This window comes from Centruroides vittatus, unplaced genomic scaffold (assembly GCF_030686945.1).
Source record: "Centruroides vittatus isolate TY-2023 unplaced genomic scaffold, ASM3068694v2 contig_7, whole genome shotgun sequence".
NCBI lineage: Eukaryota > Metazoa > Arthropoda > Arachnida > Scorpiones > Buthidae > Centruroides > Centruroides vittatus.
The window spans coordinates 3080491-3101686 of NW_027122442.1; the positions used below are offsets into that span (position 1 = coordinate 3080491).

At 31.7% G+C, this 21196-nt stretch overlaps 1 protein-coding gene across 1 annotated transcript in view; it reads left to right on the top strand.

The window, feature by feature from the left end:
• The window catches only part of LOC136980483 (mothers against decapentaplegic homolog 6-like), a 37178-nt gene extending 16334 nt beyond the window's left edge, over positions 1–20844 (top strand). Inside the window, exons 2-3 of the mRNA XM_067276601.1 lie at positions 19475–19654; positions 20076–20844. Of these exons, the coding sequence (XP_067132702.1) occupies positions 19475–19654; positions 20076–20620 (725 nt within the window). The 3' untranslated portion in view covers positions 20621–20844. The remainder of the gene's footprint in view (positions 1–19474; positions 19655–20075) is intronic.
• Positions 20845–21196: the final 352 nt, after the last annotated feature.

The following is a 21196-nucleotide window of genomic DNA, read 5'->3' on the forward strand; positions in this document are numbered from 1 at the left end:
TCAGATTTTCTACTTTCTATAAATGTTTGTTTACCTATGAATTTTGTTGCTGAACACCCAGAGATCTAGTGGAAGGTGATTAAACGATTTGATGGATTGTAATACAAGCCATCCAATAGGTTAATAAACTTTTATTATGTTCATTCAATTCATTTTATTATGTTCATTCAATGTGTATAAAAGGTTAGGCAAAAATTTATTTTACTATTGTCTTCTGACTTGAAAGATATTTAATAACTTGTGCAAATCTGATGACATAATTTATTTCTAAATTTACATAATTTAAACAATTTAATGCCTTCCTGTTGTTAATTGTTCACACCTATCAGTTATTACTTTCCATCTTAAAATTAATTTAAATACAAAGGGTTGTTTTAGCCTTATGGAAACATTTTTAATAGCTGATAGTTATTGAGGAAAATACTTTCCTCTGTCTGTCATTGTATGTCTGCTTTCCCTGGTTTCTGATGGAATTTTCCATTGAAAAAGGGTTCTTCTTAGAGAATTTTGGTGTAGTTTTTCCCATCCATCATTGCAAGCTTTCCATAATCTGTCTAATGTTTAGGTTGACAATTTCTAAGGACCCTTTTTAGTAGTCACTTATTAATTTTAAGGGCACAGAAATCATAGGTGATTTACTTGTAGCAGATATGTTGGAAAAAGATATTGACTTTATATTAGTTAATTACTCCATTAGCTTCAGAAATGCTAGGGCTGAATGTGAGGTATGATTCAATGATTTGACCTAATGGAAGTCTACCTTTGAAGTTTCTGTACCATACAATAGCAGAATTTCATGCTTGAACACAGGCTTCAGTTTTTTACCCTGATAGTAATTAGAGTTGACTTTGAACTTTAAATCAACTTTTTTTAGTTTTACTCTGTCCATTGTAGCAGAAACCTGCAGCAACCATAGCTTTTACTGAAATTTTTCATACAACCTAAATTTAAGTGTTTCTAACTCTTTGAGTGATGGTTTAAAGTTCAGATTTTGTGTCAAACAGGCATACCCCTGCTGCATTGAAAGTTATAACAAATTTCCATCTCTTATCTGCCAAATAGTTCTTGTATAGCTTTCTGCAGTTGGTCTTTCTCCTGCAATATGGCAAAGGGTGAGCTTGTGAACTTAAGCTTTCTTTTTCCTGTGATAACACAATAGATACCCCTTTTTTGAAATGTCAAGATTTTTCATCTTGTACTTACTATTTCACTATAGCTATATTCCTCTTTGGAAAGTACAGTACAATAATACACTCATTGAACCAGTTGTCAATTTTTGGGGAATAATATTAAATGATGACAACTATTATATGATTTTTTTACTCAGCAGACAATCCTTTATCATTCTAATTTTAACAGATGATAATATGCACATGCATAATGAAAAGCCACAAATTTCCATAAGGGTGAAACAGCCCTATGTATAAGTACTGTTTTTCAATATATGCTGTTTTGATAATTTAATTATATGCTTTTATAATTTAAATACAGTTTTGTGATTTAAGTACTATTCAATATGTAATAAATTCATACAATGCATTTCCAATTTTTAAAAATTTATATATGTAAGTTGATGTTGTCCTACAAGATAGACTTACAATGTTCCTTGTATAGTAATAAAACTTTAACTTTTAGGTAAAGCAGTTTATTTCTAATAGTTGACAACTTGGTACCAGAATTCACTGAATTTAAAGATATTTAATAATAATTTAAATTGTGTGTGAATGTTACTTTAATTAATATAAAACGGATCACTACACTGTGTAGTTTAAAAAATGAACAAATAAATTAAAACAGTAGGAAGAATAACATTGTTTGCTTTCTACTTTTCTGTTATTCTGCTTAAAAAAAAAAAGAAATTAATGCTTTTGTGTGTAAACAAAGCATTACATGGTCAAGCTAAGGATATTGTTTTAAATGTGTATGATTTAGTCCTTAAAATTTAGTTTATAATAATGAAAAGAGTAATAGTTTATAGCATTTTAGCATTATAATTAGCCAGTCATAACTTAATTATCATCAGGATGATTAGCTTCTCAAAACTGATTTTTGAAAAATTTATCTTTTGTTGAACAGATTATAAATATATAATAATAATGAATGCTAAAAGAAACTTGAAAAAAAGTCAATTGAATAATTTTAATGTATCATATTTACTCGCATATAGGACGAGGTGTGACTTTAAAGATCAAAATAAAGAAAATTAGATTTATTAGTACAATTCTAATGTTATTTTATTTAATCACAAACAAAATATCAAATGCATATAACCTTTTTTACCAATTCTTAACAGTCGAATCCACTCTCCGTCGATTACACTTATGAATTTCTCCGAATTCTGATTTCCGAATAGTCACCTGTTTTTACGTGGAAATGGATTAAAACTTATATCAGGCTCCCATGCAATTTTGGAATTTTAAATTGGAATTCAATTCAAAAGCTTTGCTTTTCCTATTGCTATTCATCTTTACTCCTGACAATACACAAGAATGATTCAAATGACCCAAATAAAATACTTTTGTTTTTAAACACCAGAGGGTGAGCATCCATTAAAAAATCTGAATATACGAAAAATTATTGCAAAAACAAAGAATCCTTCGCTCGTGCGTCTAGGACAACCTAGGTTTTTCAAGCAGTGAAAAATCAATAAACATCTCGTCTTATATGCAAGTAAATACGGTATCTTTAAAAATTTTTTAAAAAAGCCCTTTTTTGGTTATGTTTTTTAAGAGTTGAAGTAGTCTTACCTTCACCACATATGTCACTACAGTGCATTTGCACACACATGTACACACACATCATGCTCATGATAAAAATTCTACACTTTGATATGTTTATTGTGTTTTGAGGTAGGGAGGTTAATAGGGGCAGCCCCAAAACATCATTAAAATGTATGTCTTATTAGAAGGAAATGAAATTTAAGTTTCCAGATTTAAGGATATACAAAGCAAGTTAAATAAAAGTATTTTAAAAGATTTTAATCTGGATAATATCTGCAATATATTTGATATTTTAAGAATCTCAAAATTCACCTTTGGATTGACACAAGTTTGGGATGGAGACATTGTTGATGTAGCTGTTAGTAGAAATAACTGCCATAACTTGTAGAATAAATAAGTATTAAATAAAAAAAATTGGCATTAATGTCATTGCTAAAATTCAATTATAAAATGTAAGACTAGTGAAAATCTCACATCTTTATAAGCTTATAAAGAAAGAATAAAAATAGTCGTGGTTTCAAAGTCTTGGTCTCTGATTTAATATAGATATTGGAAGAAAAAAGAAAGATGTGAGGTTTTCACTAGTCTTACGTTTTATAACTGAATTTTAACATAAATTTTCTGTTCCATTGAAAATCTTTTTTAATTGATGTTTTATCAATTTTTTGAAAGATTGTTTTAAATAAACATCATCATTGCTATTGATTTTAGTAATAATCTTGCAAATAGACACTACAATATCCAACAGTATAGGTTCATAAGTTCTCATACACTTAGAGAACTAACTTATGCTAAAATTGTCAATTTGCTTCTAAACAGAAGTATGAATCATGTAGAAAGGAGGAAATTACCAAAACTTATCAGCTTTCAACATGCAAGTTTAAATAGTAGTATCTAATGATGTCACTTAAAATATGGATTGATATATGGATGAAAATTAAAGATGAGGCATATGTATATATGCCTTTGGTGGTTTCCTGAAAAACAGTAGGGGACATGGTGTATGGTGCATAAAAGATTTTTCATGATTTTTAAAAACACTGTTATTAAGTTTAGATAAAAGAAAATCTGTTAGATGAGATTGTAATTGCAATTTAAAATCAACAGATAATCATCATTAGCACAACCTACAACTAGTTCAGCTTGACTTTAAAACACATAATTCATGGGTTATTCACAGGAAATTATTATATATTCTATTTTATTACTCTGCATTTGATATATTGATGTTGAGAACAGTCTGAACTGAGGCCAAACAACATTTTGTATTAAACAATTTTAGTAACCTTTAGTTTGTTGAATTTTAATCTATGCTTTTCATTTATATTTCTTTGAGTAAAAATCATCATTAAGTGAATTATTTAGGATATTCATTATATTATCTATTTAAAGAAATTAATTTTGAAGTCAAGAAAAGAAAAGTCATTTATATTAATCAAGATCTTGTCAGATTATATGCCAAATTATCAGGTTATAATAAGGCTAAATTAATAACTAGATATGAAGTAATTGTTTATAAATATCTTGTTTTGATCACAGATTTGAATTTAAAAATAAACCTTTTTTAAAAAAATACAATTACTAAATTTTGTGCCTATTATCCACACCAGTATACAAGTATATCCAACAGAAAACTCTAGAATGGAAACAAAGACCCATACCAGCTTGTATCCCTGAAATGGTCATTGAAAACATGACACTTAATAGTATGCAGTTTAGAAAGTATTGTTTCAGATATTCCATTTTTTTCCCCTATTTCATTTTATTTCCATTAGCAATTTGTTAAAGATACCATTTTGTTCATCTTTTAATTATAAGATGGAATATTTGAAACAGAATCCCATAAACTGTTTAAATATTGAAAATATAAATGGCTGCCAAATATCCAATTTTTCATTATATTACTTTATTTCTATTATATTTATTAAAAATAAAATAAATAAGAATAATAGTAAGAGCTAAAATAATCTCACAAAAAAAATTTAAAAATTTTAATGTTGATAATATCCAATGACATTTCATTCAACATATGCTATAACTTTTATTAGGGTTAAAAAACTGACTACTATAAATGTTTTTTTGACATGATTTATGTTTCATCATCTGATTGAAATTCGTTAAGAGTCAAATGGCTTTTGATCTGATGAGACATAAGTCATCTCAAAAAATGTTTTATCAAGATTACAAGACTGATTTCTTTAAAGTTATAGCATATGTTGAATGAAGTATGAAATATGGAGTTGATCATAAGTAGAGATTTAATGACATTGGTTTGAGAGTGAATTGTCCTACTACTCTCTGTAGAAAACTAAAATAAGACAAAGTTGGCATTCGGCTTTTGTTTTCTTAGAGCTGTTGTGTAGATCAGTGATGTTCAGAAGATTGATTGTCGATATAATCTGTCTATCTAAGAAGAATAACATTGTTGATTGTTGCCTGTCTACGTAAGATTGACAATCAATCTTAGGTAGACAGGCAACAAATATTTTGGAAATAAGTATTCTTTTAGAAGTATATCTATATTATTTATAAGTATTAAGTCAAATATGTTTATGGGATGATTAACATGTGTCATTGGCCAGATTTGGCCCAAAGACCATGGTTTGGGTACTACTGAAATAGATAAAAGGAAATTATTGGAGATTTGTCAGTTCTGTAGTCTAATATGAATTAAAATGTGAGTTGATGCACAGAAAATGAATGGGAGAGAACTAAAGGCCAGAGATATGAATTAATACTTACTATGTATGTACTTTGTATGCATGTATATACTGTAAATCACAAAATGCATGTGCACACACATCTTTTGGTAGCTTTTTAGAGAAATAACATTAGTAGGTGAATGCATGTTTAGATTGCAAGGAGATTTCACATTTCTAAAATAAATACTCTCTATGCATTCAGAAGGAAAAGTATTTGAGTTCATAATTTTGAGTTAAAATCACAAGTATTACTGCATGGTATGGAAATCAGTGGTTGATGTGCAGAGGAGGTGTCATATTCAGTTATTAATTTTTCAGTTCAGTTATTTAATTAAAGATACCATAGGTACATAACCGGTGCCGTTAATACATAACCGGAGGTGTCATATGGTGAAGGGACATCATGCCACAATCAAGAATTGACATTTAAAGCTAAAATGACTGCAGATTCATTTGCAGGTGCAGAGAGAAATGGCCATCCATTTAATATTATTAATCTGAGGAAAACACATTATTAATGAATGGCACTGGTGTCTACATTGAATATATGCATTTGTTTGTGTTTGCAAAAATACATAAAGAAGGTAGAGGTTAGACCTGTCGTGGAGAAATGCAGAGGACCCACATACATTCTTGAAAAATGCTTGCTTAAATTTATTTCAGAGGAGCTAGGTAACAATGCTCTAGTTGCACAAAACCCAACAAATGTAGTAAAAGAACTACAGGAATTAAGTTTATTGGATGAAGAATTTGGGACGATTATGGATTATCAAAACCTATACCCATCTATAAAAATAGAATCCTGTTATGAAGCATTAATGTAATTTATGCTCCACAAAAAGCTGGAAATTATTGCATTTACGAATGATATGATAGAATAAGCCAAGTTGATCTGTTATGAGTCCTCCTTCACTTTCGATAAACAAGCTTACAGACAAAAGAAAGGGGTACCTATGGGAAGCTCAATGTCAGGATTCTTGTATGAACTAGTCCTATGCAACTTGGAGAAGAGCATTATCAATGGGTTCAAGATGGATATTGTATTTTACAAAAGGTATGTGGATGATGTGCGCATTATTTGGAAAAACGACAAGAGAATACAACAGTTTCTACATGTAATCGACAATAACAACAGTGATGGATTAAAACTTAAACTAGAGCAAAAAAGTCACAAACGGATACATTTTTTGGATATAGTCATCCAATTGAAAGGAGATGCTATAACAACAGGTATCTATATAAAACCAACACATAGTCCACTATACATTCAGGCTAACTCAAACGACCCCTACGGATACAAACTGTCTGCCTTTCGAGCACTCATCAGAAGAGCATATTAATATTGCTCTAATGTGCTAGACAGGATCAAAGAACTTAATAGAATTAAAGAAGCAGCTTCAAACTTAGGATATAAAAAGAGTACAATAGAAGGGCTAATTAAAAGATATGAAGTAGGCAATGTAATAAGAACCCAAGCAAATCATTTTTAAAAAATCTCCAAGTTCACCTATAATCCAAACATTGAAAAAATCATGAGGCAAGTGTTAGAGAGAAAACATTCAAGAATGGTTTTCAAAAGAGCGCTTAATGTATACAGCATTTTAAGAAATGACAAAGACATGATTAAAAAAGAAGAAAAAGTGGGCATATATAGAATTCCATTTGAGAATCAGGAATTAAGAAAGACTATATTGGGGTCACAAGACGTAATTTAGCTACCAGACTTAAAGAGCACAAACACAATATCGAGAAAGGGCACTGCAACATAGTATTATCCTGTATGGCACGAACAGAGAACATGGTGGTCAAGTGGAATGAAGCAACTATCTTCAGGACTGTGCATCCTCCATCACTCGCAATGCACGAAGAAAAAATTGAAATATATAAAAGTAAACTAAAAGATGGTTGTATTAATGCCAGAGATGCAGATGGACTAGCTTCCGCATGAAAGTTCTACCTAAAACACAAAAATTCTTAATCCGCTCCTGCCCGTACAGTTAGTGGCGTTTTTGTGTATTTATTTTATTATTTTTATTTTACATATGTTATTTTTATTTTATTTCATTATTTACATTGTTTTTATATTTGCTAATTCAGTGTATTTAATATTTATTTGTTAATTACCCAGTATTTTGTTTAAATTTAAATGTAAAAAGCGTTTGAACGTTCTGCTGTTTAAATGTTAAATATGTTCGAATTTCTGGTACATCTGAAGATGGCCTATCATAGTAGGTTGAAAACGTTAATGTTTCTTTAGTAAACATTTTCTCAGCAACAGGTGTTGGATGATTTATTTGTTTAAGTAGTCTAAATCAGCAGTTCCTAAGCAGTCTGCTGCAGGACACAGGTGCATGAAGCCTTTCTAAGTAGGTCATGATATGAATAAAAAAAAATTAATATGAAAAATTTTTAAATGATAAAAACTAACAAAATATGCTTTTGTGTTGTTAATTGTATTTTAGAAATTTGTACCAATAAACTATTACAGAAAGTATTATAGACAGCTTTATGATTGATCTATCATTCAGTCTAGTAATATTTGATAATAAGGTTACAACCTTCATACAACTGTTTAGGTATGCTATAGGTTCGAATAGGTTGTGAACCATTGGTCTAAGTAAAGGTTATACATATCAGAATAAGAGCTGGTCATTCATCTTGTTTCTTTGCTAATTTACAGAATAAATGTTACCTGTTAAAAATTGGCTGGTTAACTTATCGGGCAGTTTATTAAGATTTACACATGCAGTAGGTTCCATTATGAGCTCTTCAATGTTCTTTATTTCTCAGATGTGATTTTTGTTACTCCTTAAGCTGCTTGAGTCTTCTTGATTATACTGTATCTTTCTTAGATAATATTGAACTGTGGCCTACTGTAGACCTGTTTAAACCATACTGCCCAGAAACATCTGACATCTGCCCACTCTCTACCTTTGCTATTATACTCTCTCCTTTCAAAAATAAAAACTGACACAAAACTTAACGAGTGCCAGCCTGACAGTCTCGCGAATACTATAAAAGAATTGTTTCTATGAGAAAAATAAAAGGCTGGAATTACAAGGAAGAGTTTCAAAGTTCGGAAGAATACTATCCAATCAGTATATACCGGGTTGAATGTCAATGTTGACGTCTCCCATGCTCCGAAAAGTTTCAAATTGTTGCCTGAAGACAAGGGAAGACCAGTCGATATTCATTATTTTACTTTGCTTCTTCTTGTGTTTGTTCTGTGAGTTGTTCGTTATCTGATTTGTTCATTTACCGAACTGTTTGTTAACCAATCAGCCACTGTATTAACTAAATACAAGTGCTGCTTGATTGTGTAGTTACTATGCATCTCAATCCCTTCTTATGAGGGCCAAATCCTATCTCATCTATGAAAAATGATAATTATGATCTTTCATAGTAGCTAAGATAGAATTTGACCCCATGAGGAGTTAGGATGCATGACAACTACACCATTAAATAGCATACTACTGATTGATTACCTATACTCTTGTACACTTGTGAGTTATTTAGTTAATACCTAGAAGCAAGGTATAGCCTGGTTCAATGTTTTTGTTTAAACTATAATGGCTTTCAGAGAATTATTCAAAGTGAAATTATCAAGTTTATTGAATGTTCTTTACAGTGAATAAGAGCCCAGCAATCAACTCTTAAACTTAAATTATTGGGTATTGTTGATATAGAAGTTTTTATATTTAATTTTCTTTTTGAGATTATTTTAACATTTATCGTCATCATCATTAGTATATATCAGACGTGGGCAAATGCGGCTTCAAGAGCCGCATGTGGCTCTTTTTCAGTTACATGCGGCTCTTGCTGAAAGTGTTAATTTCTCATTATTATTATTATTTTTACAATTTTATTATCACAATTTTGTGAAAATATGTAATTATATATATGTAATATTTAGTAATTTATTTCCAAGTTGGTGCAATAAATTAAATTGACATTTCAAATCTATTTTTTTAAAACAAGTTTTTGATCTGACGGGGGACACCCTATCCTTCCCTGCCTTACCATACTATCTGCCACGACAGTACAGAACTGCGGCTCCCATGCATTTTGCAAAACCTACATTTCGGCTCCCACTGAACTCTTGCTTGCCCACCTCTGGTATATATTGTATTTTATTCATATTATTTGATAAATAGAAACAAAACACTAAAAGAAATTGTCATTTGTTGGCCATTTTGTATTTTTGGTCCTTAATACATATTTTAGATAGTTAGGTCTCAGTATTCTATTATTGTTTCACTTATAATTGTACCCATAATGAACTGCTAATGTAAATAATATGATATGAATGGGAAAAATGGAATATTTGAGACAATATTTTCTAAACTACATACTAGTGTCATGCCTTCAATGTCTACTTCAAAGGTATGAGAATATAATTAGGCTATGTGAAGATTTAATTTCCATTCTAGCAATATGTTGCAGAGTATATACTGGAATGAATTTATGCCACTCCAGATCATTTATCGTAATTTTGTGTTAATAATGTTTTTGTAATGAAATTTAAATTGAAAAGAACATTCTATTTGGGAAGAAAAATAATTTTTCTTTCAAATTTAATCCTATGATGATGAGTTTTCCATTTACAAGTTTAACTAAATAATGATAAACACCAACTAAATATTATTTTTATGCATATTATGATTCACGTTAAATTTTTAACTGAAATTGTAATTGAGTTTGCATGTATAAATTTGCTCATGGATTATTTACTTGATTCAATATAAATATAATTCTTAAGATTTCTTGAAGGAATATATTTTCATTGGTAAACACATTATAAAATACATCTTTACATTAAGTATGGCTCAATTGCATGATTTTGGTTGATTTGCAATGCAGTTTCTGGTCTCATTGGTACAACTTTGCTTTCGGGAAAAATCAGAAAAAGAACTTGCATGAATTGATATCTGTCTGACCTTTGACATGATCATATTTTCCCATTTTTGTGACGACAGTGTGCCGAGGCTTCATAATTATGCCATATATCAATCCATGGCATTTTTTTTCTGAAGTTTCCTGAAAGAGAAGTTGTATTAATGGAAATCAGAAACTATGTTGCAAGTCAGAGCAAAGATCACATGTTTTTGCTACATGTTGTCAAAAGATATGTGTTATTAAAAGGATAACCAATTCAACTGTGCACCTCTAAGAAAATGTGCGATGAAATGGACAGCATATTGAATTATGTGGAATGAATTATAAAATGTGTTATATTTGGTTTGAACCCAATTTTGTTAACAATAAGTATGTTACATATATAAAACAAATAGTATGGCAATTTTGTATGTCACAATGTAATTCTAATTATTTAAAATTCAAAAATTTAACTATGTTAGGTTTCATACTTGTATAATTTTGAAATTTTTAGGTTAGTATAAATTAATGATTGAAGTAAACAAAACTAATTATTTTCTTGCTATAATTATATTTTGTAATTGTATAATCTATAGAAACCATTTAATATTTAATGTTGGAATAGTGATAATGTTACGATTTTTCGAAATAAATGATAAATTGATCTGAATAGTGGAATTTCTATTTTGATGATGATTTTTTTTTTCTAATTCAATACAGTACAATACAATTAATAAATAAATAAGACAGGACATAGAAAAAGCTTTTTTCTAGATCCTTCTTAAAACACAGCAAACAATACATATTAAATAAAGATAGATAAATAAAAAAATATATATTAAATGAAAATATCTCAGTATTTTCATTTAATATATATTTTTTAAACTTAACTTAAAATACTGAGTTTTAAGTTTTTATTCAAAGTTGTTGACTTCAAACCTTAGCAATAACTAATTGAACTGGCATATCTAATAAGTATTTTCATAATCCCAAATGATCACATTCTGTTGAATATCTGTTGATATAATATAATGAAGAAAATAAAGTTTCCTGTAGAAAAATACTATGTAATAAAATTATTCAAAATTTATATACTTTTAAGTTAATGTGCTTAAAAGTGGATAAAACAAGATATTGGCTAGAAGCCAGTAATTCTTGAAACAAGTTTTGGCTACGAGACTCCTCATTGAAACCAGTACATACATCCTATATGATTGAAACAAAGTTTGTTGATCGAGAAAACATTCAGTTTATTTTAAAATTGTGTGTTAATTTCATTGTTTGAAATTTATTATTATTATTAATATAAAAATATAATTAATTAAAATTTAATTAGGAAGTATATTTAATTATTTCCTAACATTTTAAAAGAAATAAAAGTATATTGATACACTGTTTTTACATGATTGTAGAAACATTATAACCTAAGCAATAGTATGTGAAATATTTTGTAATTAGCAGTATTATAAAATTTTCATTTGTGCTTTAATAAATTATTATAAGGTAGACAAATAACGAAAACATGTACAGTACTTTGTGTGTGTGTGTATATACATATATATGTTATATACTTTATTTTGCGTCCATTTATTTTACTTACTTGTCTAATTATAATTACAGGTACAGTATTTAAATTTCTTTATGAAATTTCTTAGTTGTTTGTTGATTGATTGCATGCAAATTCTATTATATTCAAGATGATGATTCAATTAAATATTCTTTTATATCTCAGTTAATGATTATAGTTTTTATAATTAAGTAAAAATAAACAAAACAAAACTGAAGTTACTCAAATTACATTGGTAATAAAGTAGCTTATGTTGTTTAATAGATATTTGAATTATTGAAAAAATTTAAAGTTTGATATTATTCCAAAATAAGCTTATTTTTCACTGTATTTAGAAATTTTAAATTTTTAATTAATGTATTTAATTTTTCTATTTTTAGAAATAGGGAATTATTATTGAAATATTATTATTGAAAATAAAACTTCTGTTTTAATTTAACATGAAAACTTATTAGTCGTATTTGAAGTACAAGAAACTAATGGTTACTTAATTATGTTAAAAATTCTTTAGTTTTTAAATTATCTTAAATTATAAAGATTGCTGATATTTTAAAAATATTTAAGATAAATTATTGTTAATATAGTCCAGCATCACAGGAATCAATAACACAAACTGAGATTTTGCAATTAGGAATAGCTATATACCAAAATACCTTGGACTACAATAAAAAAGTAACAATCAGAACAATAATTCTCAATTTGTGGCAAAGAGACTATTTTCTCCTTTTTTGCCACAAATTACAGTAGAGTAACTAATAAGTTCATCTCAAACATTAACACTACATACAAAATAAAATATATTATGCCCATGTTTAGGTTTACTTGGCTTGTCATTGGGAATAAATACATATCTATTTTTCCCTGTGGACTTAATGAGGATGAAACATCTGAGCATCTACTCTTCTCTTGCAAAAGGTATAATAATCATCTTAGGACCCTATTAGAATGAGCTTTTATTCTAAATGGTTAAACTAGTTGTGACTCTTCATCAACTTATCTCCACTTATGTATAACCAAAGTCCTTTATTTTGAACTCCAAGACAAAACATTCATTCTTGTAATCTAGTTTTTTTCCTCTTTTTTTATGGTTAGTCTCAATGAAGATTATCCAAATGCTATATTTACACATAAGTAATGAGAATAAATTTTACTTCAATTAAGTTAACTAAGAATAACAAGAATAGAAATCAAGAGGTATTCTTACAGAATGTAGCTTGATTTACATTAACATGTCATTCTTCCAGTTGTTAATTCTATCAGAGAGTGAATGCTGTGATGCTATATTACTGATCCAGTTAAAGGTTAATCTTTCCCACATAATTCGTGTATTGCCTCTTACTTTTTTCTCCTATCATTCCCCTCCCTCTTCTCTCTTTCTATCCTATTCTATCTCTGCAAACCTTTTTCTAAGGCTAAACTATTTGAGTAGGGCCTGATTTGTCATTAAAAAAGAAGTTGCAAAAAAAATATATTCAACACTTGTTTGTATTAAGAATATAAGGTGACTAGATCGCTGAATGACTGATGTTTTATATTCTTGATGAGTAGATATGTTAGATGGTAAATAAAGACTGATTTCTTCAATTGTTAAATATCTAATTAAATGTATCATTGATATAGTGTGACTTAACCACTGAATGACTACCATGGCTATTCACTGAAATTCCAAGTTAATGTCATGGCCAAAATCATGCCAGTGAATGAACAAGAGTAATGGCTGGTCATTTATTGGGTTTTTCTGCTTCATGAGATCAGAAGCAGAATATTAATTTTCAGATACAGTTAGTTTTTAGATTGCATCATTATTTCATAAAACAATATACTTTAAGCATACATACAATTTACAGCTCATTTAATTATGGAAAAATAGCAGCCATACAAAATAATCCTTATTAATTAGTATAGAATTTATAGAATTAAATCTTCAAAACATCTTACTATAGTTCCTAATTGAATTCATTTTTTTCCCTGGCTGTTATACATATAACAGAGGGAATGTATGGCAATCGGAAAAATGACCTTCCCACATTTTTACATTTTTGGACTCAGGACATCTTGAAACATCAAGAAATGCAAAAAAAGTTTGGGGTAATTTCTGTATGTATGGATGTTAGTGTGTGGCATGATTTTGTTTGCTCTTTTTGAAGCTTAACAATTTCTGTGCTTTTTATTGAAAATTTCTCAAATTTTGCAGGGAAGTTTGTTTATTAGTGGGATTGCTGCTATTAAATTTTGGTTGGTGAAGGTCAAGGTGTGGGGAGATAAAGGGGGTTGTGTGTATCTCCAGTAGGGTCAGACTTACTGGCGATTTAAGTTGTATTAACATTTACAATTTTTTATAAAACCCATCCCTACTGTCAAAATGAAGATTTTTACCATTTTATAATAGTTAAAAATATAGAAAGTTTTTAAAACAAAATATTATAACAGATTGTTCCACCAAATGTTGCAGAGAAAGTTAAGGAACTCATTACTGGATTTTTTTTGTATATTTAATCAAAACATTTAAAGTATTGGTTGATTTCATTTCGTATAACTGAAACAAGATCAACCTGCACCAGGATATTGCCAACATCAGGGAGACTGGACACAGCACATGAAAGAATATAAAGTGTCATTAATGTAGAGTAGAGAATCACACCTAAATGCAAAATCTCCAGCAAAGAAACGCTTAACTTCAATGTTAGAATGTTTTTGCCACTATTTTATTGGCCCTCTTCAGGAAATGTAAAACGGAAAAATTGTTCTATAAATAGAATGTAGCTGCCTTCTAATTTTAAAAGTTTCAAATAAGTTCGAATAAAGGCTGTGACGTTTTGTATATGACGTATATCTGTGTTGATGCAGACTCCACTCCTGTCTGCCCTGTAGATCTCTACCGCTTTTAATATTCTAATATTTTGCCAGTCGAAGACCTTGTGTATTAACGTAGTTTGTGTATTAGCCTGTCATTGATGTTTGAATGGTTTATTGCTTAGCAAATACACACACATTAAACTGTTTGACACTTGTAATAGACATTTATTAATTAAGAAATGTATTTAGCTCAAGACAGAAGTATTGTCTGTTTATATAAAGGATTCATTTTTGTTTTGTGGGATAGTTCAGTATAGAGTAAAATGTTCCTTTATTAATAATAATCTTTTTATTACCAGAATTATACAGCATAATGTTTATTTCAATTTATTAGATATCATGGACCTAGGTATTTTACAGATATCAGAATACAAATTTAAAAAATATGATATAGTTAAAAACAAAACAGGCACAAAACAAAACCTTTAAATCAAATAGCATGTTGTTATTGTTGTAAGAATTGACATAATATCAAATACTATACTACTAGGAGACTTGAATTTTTGTCTAAGTGTGTCAAATTTGATTGTTCTGATTAAGAACAATCTCTTGTCGTTAAAGGAAATAGTTCTGTTTTAACCTCCAATAAAAGTATTATCAGATTAACTAAGGAAATTCAGTTACTATTTTTGAAACATTAACTGAAATATCATAATTTCCTGCATATAACCAGCAAAAATTGCTAGAATGCATAGCCCACACTATTTTCAAACTAGCTTTAAAACAACCATGTATATTGTGTCAAAGTAACAAAGAAAATTGTGAATCCTTGTGAATTAATAATTAAAGACTATTAGTGTTATAAAAAAGTTTAAAATTATGAGTAAAATAAGAATATCTTATTTAAAACAAATTTTAAACACATAACATATGCATTGTTATATGCATACACTTTTAATACATAAATCTAATACTTGTAGATATATTTACTTTCCATAATTTCTTGCTAAAATAATTGCTAAAATAAAAACATCATATGACTTTATTGTGTACCCATACACATCAAGTTGTATTTGAAACACATGCAACTTAACTCTACAGTTTAGAAGGCATCATCTCAAACATCATCCCAATTTCTATTTTATTCCTGTTAGGAATTCATTTTAGATGTAAGTTAATTATAAAGTAAGTAAAACAGAAAAAAATGGAAAATTTGAAATTGAACTTTTATATCTCTCTGCCCTGTGGTCACTAAAATGGCCCTTTTTCTATGTCCATTGTGAATTTTACCAGGCCTACAATGGGAGAGCTGGGTGTTAAGGAATGGGGCCTGATGTATCTAGGACAGCCTACCCATAAAACATTCCTGGGGTCATTTAACCAGATTTGGTCATAGGTCCTCAGAATAGTAGGCTGACACTTCATTGCCTCAGCCATGCAACCAATAATAGAGCTGCTTAAAATGCACCAAGTATTGAAAATAAGTTTTATTACACCTGTTGAATAAAACAAATATTATCTAAAAGAAAAAAGTTATAAAACAAGCAAATATTACAAATAGATTTGGACTTGGTTGTAGTTTGTAGCAACAAATTGAAAAGGATGAAACTAATGCTGCTTAACAAATTATGTTTAATAAAAAATACGATTAAATCGACTAGTCAGTACAAGTAGGCCAGATTATTTTGAATAGATTAAATACGTAGGATTTTACAGTTTCAAAATATATATCTTCTAGTTGAACATCATTTGTCAACAAAAAAATAAAAGAAAAAAGTACTTGTATTTAGAAAAATTTTATATAGAACTGTTATGTTATTTATTCATTAATTGTAACAAATATAATGACAATATGTTACGTTATTATAGTCTCTAAATAATCCCATCAAAATTGATAAATGCAAATTCTTCTCTAATCTGCAATCTATGAAACTAAGGATAATATCTTAAATTCTATAACCGGATTGGTTTTTTTTTATTGCAAAATTGAATTAGAAATCATCCCATTTTGATAAGGTGTAGGTGTGAGAGTTAAAAAGCATTCTAGCTGGGTATTAATTAGAAATTAAAATCAATTTATTCAAACAAATTTTCAACCGCATGTTTTTGTAGAATTTCATTATTGTTTTACTAGGTAAATCTTAGACATCTAAGGAAAGTTTTTATTTAAAAAATAGTAATAAAGTAATAGTAGTAGTAATGTAATTATGCTTTGTTGATTATGTGTACTGTCTACCTATTTATGTATATTTATAAGTTTTATTTTACAATTAAAAACAATGTATGCGTTTCCAATCTCTTCATTTTTTCCTATAGCTTATATATAAATCCACTTAAACAACACACACAAATATGTAGGATATGTTTTACTGTTGATGTGGGAATATGATTAATTATTAAGATAAATATGTTTCTATAAACTAAATACTTGTAGCAGTTACTTTTGATAAAGAGAAGTTTAAAATTATTATTACAATTTGTAAAAATTTTTGAAAGTTTTGGAATGAAAATTAAGAATTGTTTATTTAATATCGCTTAATATTTATCAGTTAATTTGAAGATATAAAATATGTTGTTAATAAATTGAAGATTAAAGATTAGTTAGTTACATACTCGACAATATCAGTAAAAAGGGGAGAGGAAATTGCAATCTCGTATCTGCGATCTCTTAGAACAAAATTCTGTTTCTCCTTGTATAATTGATGTTTACAGCTGTACGGGTAGTTATTTGGAACTATCGATAATCTATCGGAAAATCCGAATAAACTACGTTAATAACATCATTATTAAATGGATAAAGTAATTTTCATTTTTGTTGTTTAAATTTCTAATGTTAAATAATTGCCTTTTTAACACGACGCCTTAATTCCGTCCCGTTCTTTGTGACGCGACGTTCATTTCTGGTATAGAATAGTTGGCAAACTTGATACGTTATACAAGTATTTTACATGGTATAAGATATTCGTTATACATATACTCGTATTTTCCGTTTTTAATTAAGCTATTTTTATTCTTTAATAATAACGTGCCGAGAAAGACTCGGTTATAAAAAGTTTTCTATCCGCGGTTTACGCAGCAAGAAAGCGTTTAATTAACGTAAAGTCATATGATGTCCCGATAATCTCGCATTTACGTTCCCCGTATCTGTAATCTCTCTCTTTTTCCTCCCCTCTGTCTCTATGGGATTTGGTTTAAAAAATTATTTCGCTTGGATTTATTTGGATGATTCAATACGTTTACCGAAAATACTTCAAAACAACGCGATCTTTAGGTATGCCGGTTCCTAAATAAAGTGATTTTTGTCGGCCGAAACGGGAAAGTTAGTTGTATGTTACAGAACGGGCAATACTCGATCTGGAGTTTTGTATTTTGCAGTTTTTTCTGGCGTTTTAGATGTTTTGACAGCATATACGACGATATTTAAACGAAAAAAAAAAAAAAATTCGAATGTAAAGTTAAGGCGAGTTACTGTAAAATAGGGGCGTCAGTCGGTGCCGCGGCCAGAGGACCGAAATTAAAGACGAACTAGTTCTACCGGTTTCAAGTTTTCGGCCGATCGAAAGCCAGATACGAGTAAAAATGGAACGAGGCAAATTAATACGAATATCGGTCGGAAAAAGTAAGCGTTTACAGAAGACACTTCCGATATTAAACGAGAAATCGTGGTCGACAAAGTAAACTCCGGTTAAGCGGGTTTAAACTAAGACGATGCTAAATTTGTCGAGAGTTGCGTTTTCGAGCGGGATTGGAGGGAAATGTAATGTGGTGAATGACTGATTCTCGGCCGGATAACAAGAAGTGGCGGTCGCGTAAATATGTCAGGTAAAACGGGAGGAGGAAACGAATGAAAAGTTTCGACCGATGGATGCCGAGTTGTCAAAAGGAAAACTATTTCGATCGAACAATACGATAGTAGTACTTCGAATTGCCTGCTTTAGTTAAGACCGGCCTCCTTATATATGTATCGAATATTATCACCAGTTTAGTCACCGCTTTAACCTATTGTTTTACGACAAGTTCAGAAAATATTAGAGTGACTCCACTTAAAAATAAACGCTGTTAGTAAGTAGAAAAATGTGAGTCGGTTACACTCTTTCCTTTATTCGTATGCAGTATAAGTGCAATGCGAAACTCTGGAGTTTAAATGATTAATGAAATTGTATGCAAAATAACTGCGGTTTACACGCCTTTATGTATAATTACATTTATATTAAGGAAACTATGTTTGAAGGCACCGGGTCGAATTTTTGTTCATAACACGTAATGCGCTAAAGATATCCAATGGATGTCAAATGCGAGATGATTTTCGTATCCTGCGCTCGAGCGTTACTTAACAAGTTTTTATTTGTTTATAGCATCTTTCGCTAATCGTTGGTAAATTTGACGCGTTTTTATATTTATATTGGTAATTTTCGAATTCGTTACCTTCGAAATTCCATTGTTTTAATATAAATAAATTGCTCAAACGCGTTTAATTATTAGATCGGCTCTATTAATCATTCTAAGTTACATCTTTGGTCAATAGAAATTTAGAATTGGTTACCAGATTCCGTGGGACAGGGTTCTTTGGCCTAGAAATTCTTCTGGTATTTACGAAAAATTGGGAAAGTGATCCCCGTTGACGAAATGTTTATTTCGTGTTTATATATGTTACAAAAAACGAGTACGAGTAGTGTAGACGTCAAAGTATGAGGCGACGAAAACTCTGAGCATATTTCGCGCTGCAGAAACAGGATTTTTTGAGCGTTTGCGGTTTGTAGCCGTGGAAGAAATTCGGACAAAGCGTTGTGGTTTAACCGAATTTTTGTTTACAGAATCGCCGCCTCCTCCCTACACAAGACACGCCCGAGAAGCGGAGTCCGAAGCGGAAAGGACGACGCCAGTTGCCGGGCTACCTTCGTCGACGGCCGCCGCCGACGCATTCGTTTACTTCGAGGGAAGGACGTTCGACGCCGAGGACCGAGGCTCCCACCCTCCCAGTTACCCAACCACAGGTCAGTACCTTTCTTTCCCCTACCGTCTTCTCGGTAAGTCTCTGCCCCCAGAAGGATCCTCCTCCGACTTCCGGTCCGGTCGCCGGAAGGACGAGCCAGCCGAGATGCCAATCGGAAGAAGGGGACTCGGAGAGTCGTTCCCCGGAATGCTCGGGGTCTCGGCTCCGCCCCGCCCGTCGGGAAGCGCGCGGCGGAGATATTTCGGTCTAGCCTCTCCCGTATCCGGAGGGTGTTTCCGTTATCGATCGTCTCTTCGGCGACCTCGACCGTCCGCTCCGTGGTTATTTATCGCGTCGCGTACGTAACGGACAAAAACAAAAGCGCAGTCGCGCCGCTCCGTCGCCATCGGGAGGAGGCGGAGTGTCGGAATTGCGCTCGAACCGGAGACACTTGTGACGAAATTTTCTTTTTCCTTCGACAGGTGAGAACGGAGCCTCCGACGCCTGGTGCAGCGTGGCCTACTGGGAATTACGAACTAGAGTGGGTCGATTGTTTCCGGTCAGCGGCGACCGAGTGGACGTCTTTTCCGAACTGCCTCATGGCGACGGCCTGTGTCTGGCCACGCTGGCCGGACTCCACTCCACTCGCAACGAGAGCGTGCTGAGGACCAGAGACAAGATCGGACCGGGCGTCAGTCTCTCCAGGGAGGCAGACAGCGTCTGGCTGTACAATCGCTCCGACCATCCGGTCTTCGTCAATTCGCCCACCCTCGAGCGGCCCGAGGCGGGCGCTCCCACCGTCTACAAGGTGCCGCCCGGATACTCCATCGAGATCTTCGATTACCGCAAATCCGAGTATCGCAGGGCCCGCCTGGCCGCCGGTCCGGCCGAACGTTCGGACGGTCCCGTCGACCCCAACTCCGTCAGAGTCAGCTTTGCCAAGGGCTGGGGACCCAAATATTCGCGCCAGTTCGTCACCTCCTGTCCCTGTTGGCTGGAGGTACTGCTGGCCCGTCCGCCCAGGTGACCGAGTCTGCGCCCTTCTTCCCGGACTCTCCTCTTTCGGCGGCCTCCCGCCCGAGGCGCCGCTCCTCTTCTCCTGTATATAGAGTGTACATATTTTTGTCACGATTTCTGCCGCGGACGCGTAGCTTGTATAGATTGTACGGTCGTATCGACTGGTATCCGCGGGACCGGGCGCAACGGTCCGCCCGCCCCAATTTCTATCGGAATAAAATCGTTTCCGTCGAACTCGTCTCTACTTTTCTTTTTCAAACACAAAACCACGCTGGCAATGTTTTCTTCCCATGGATTTTCCTTTTAAGAAGTTATGCCGATTGTTCTGTTACATCTCGCGCCACCGTGCGCTTCTGGCGCCATCTTTTGGGTAAGAATGGAAATTTGTTATTCGTGTCGGGAATTTTATAATTCGAAGTAAATGATTATCGAGGAACAAGAATAACGGGATAAGAAATCGCTTAGTCCGGTCGAGGTTAATTTTTGGTCAGTTGGATCGTATAAGTACGTCTATATGCCTGTAAAATAAGTAACGTGACTTTCGTCTAAAGCCGCCAATAAAGAAACCTCACATTCCAAGTATTAT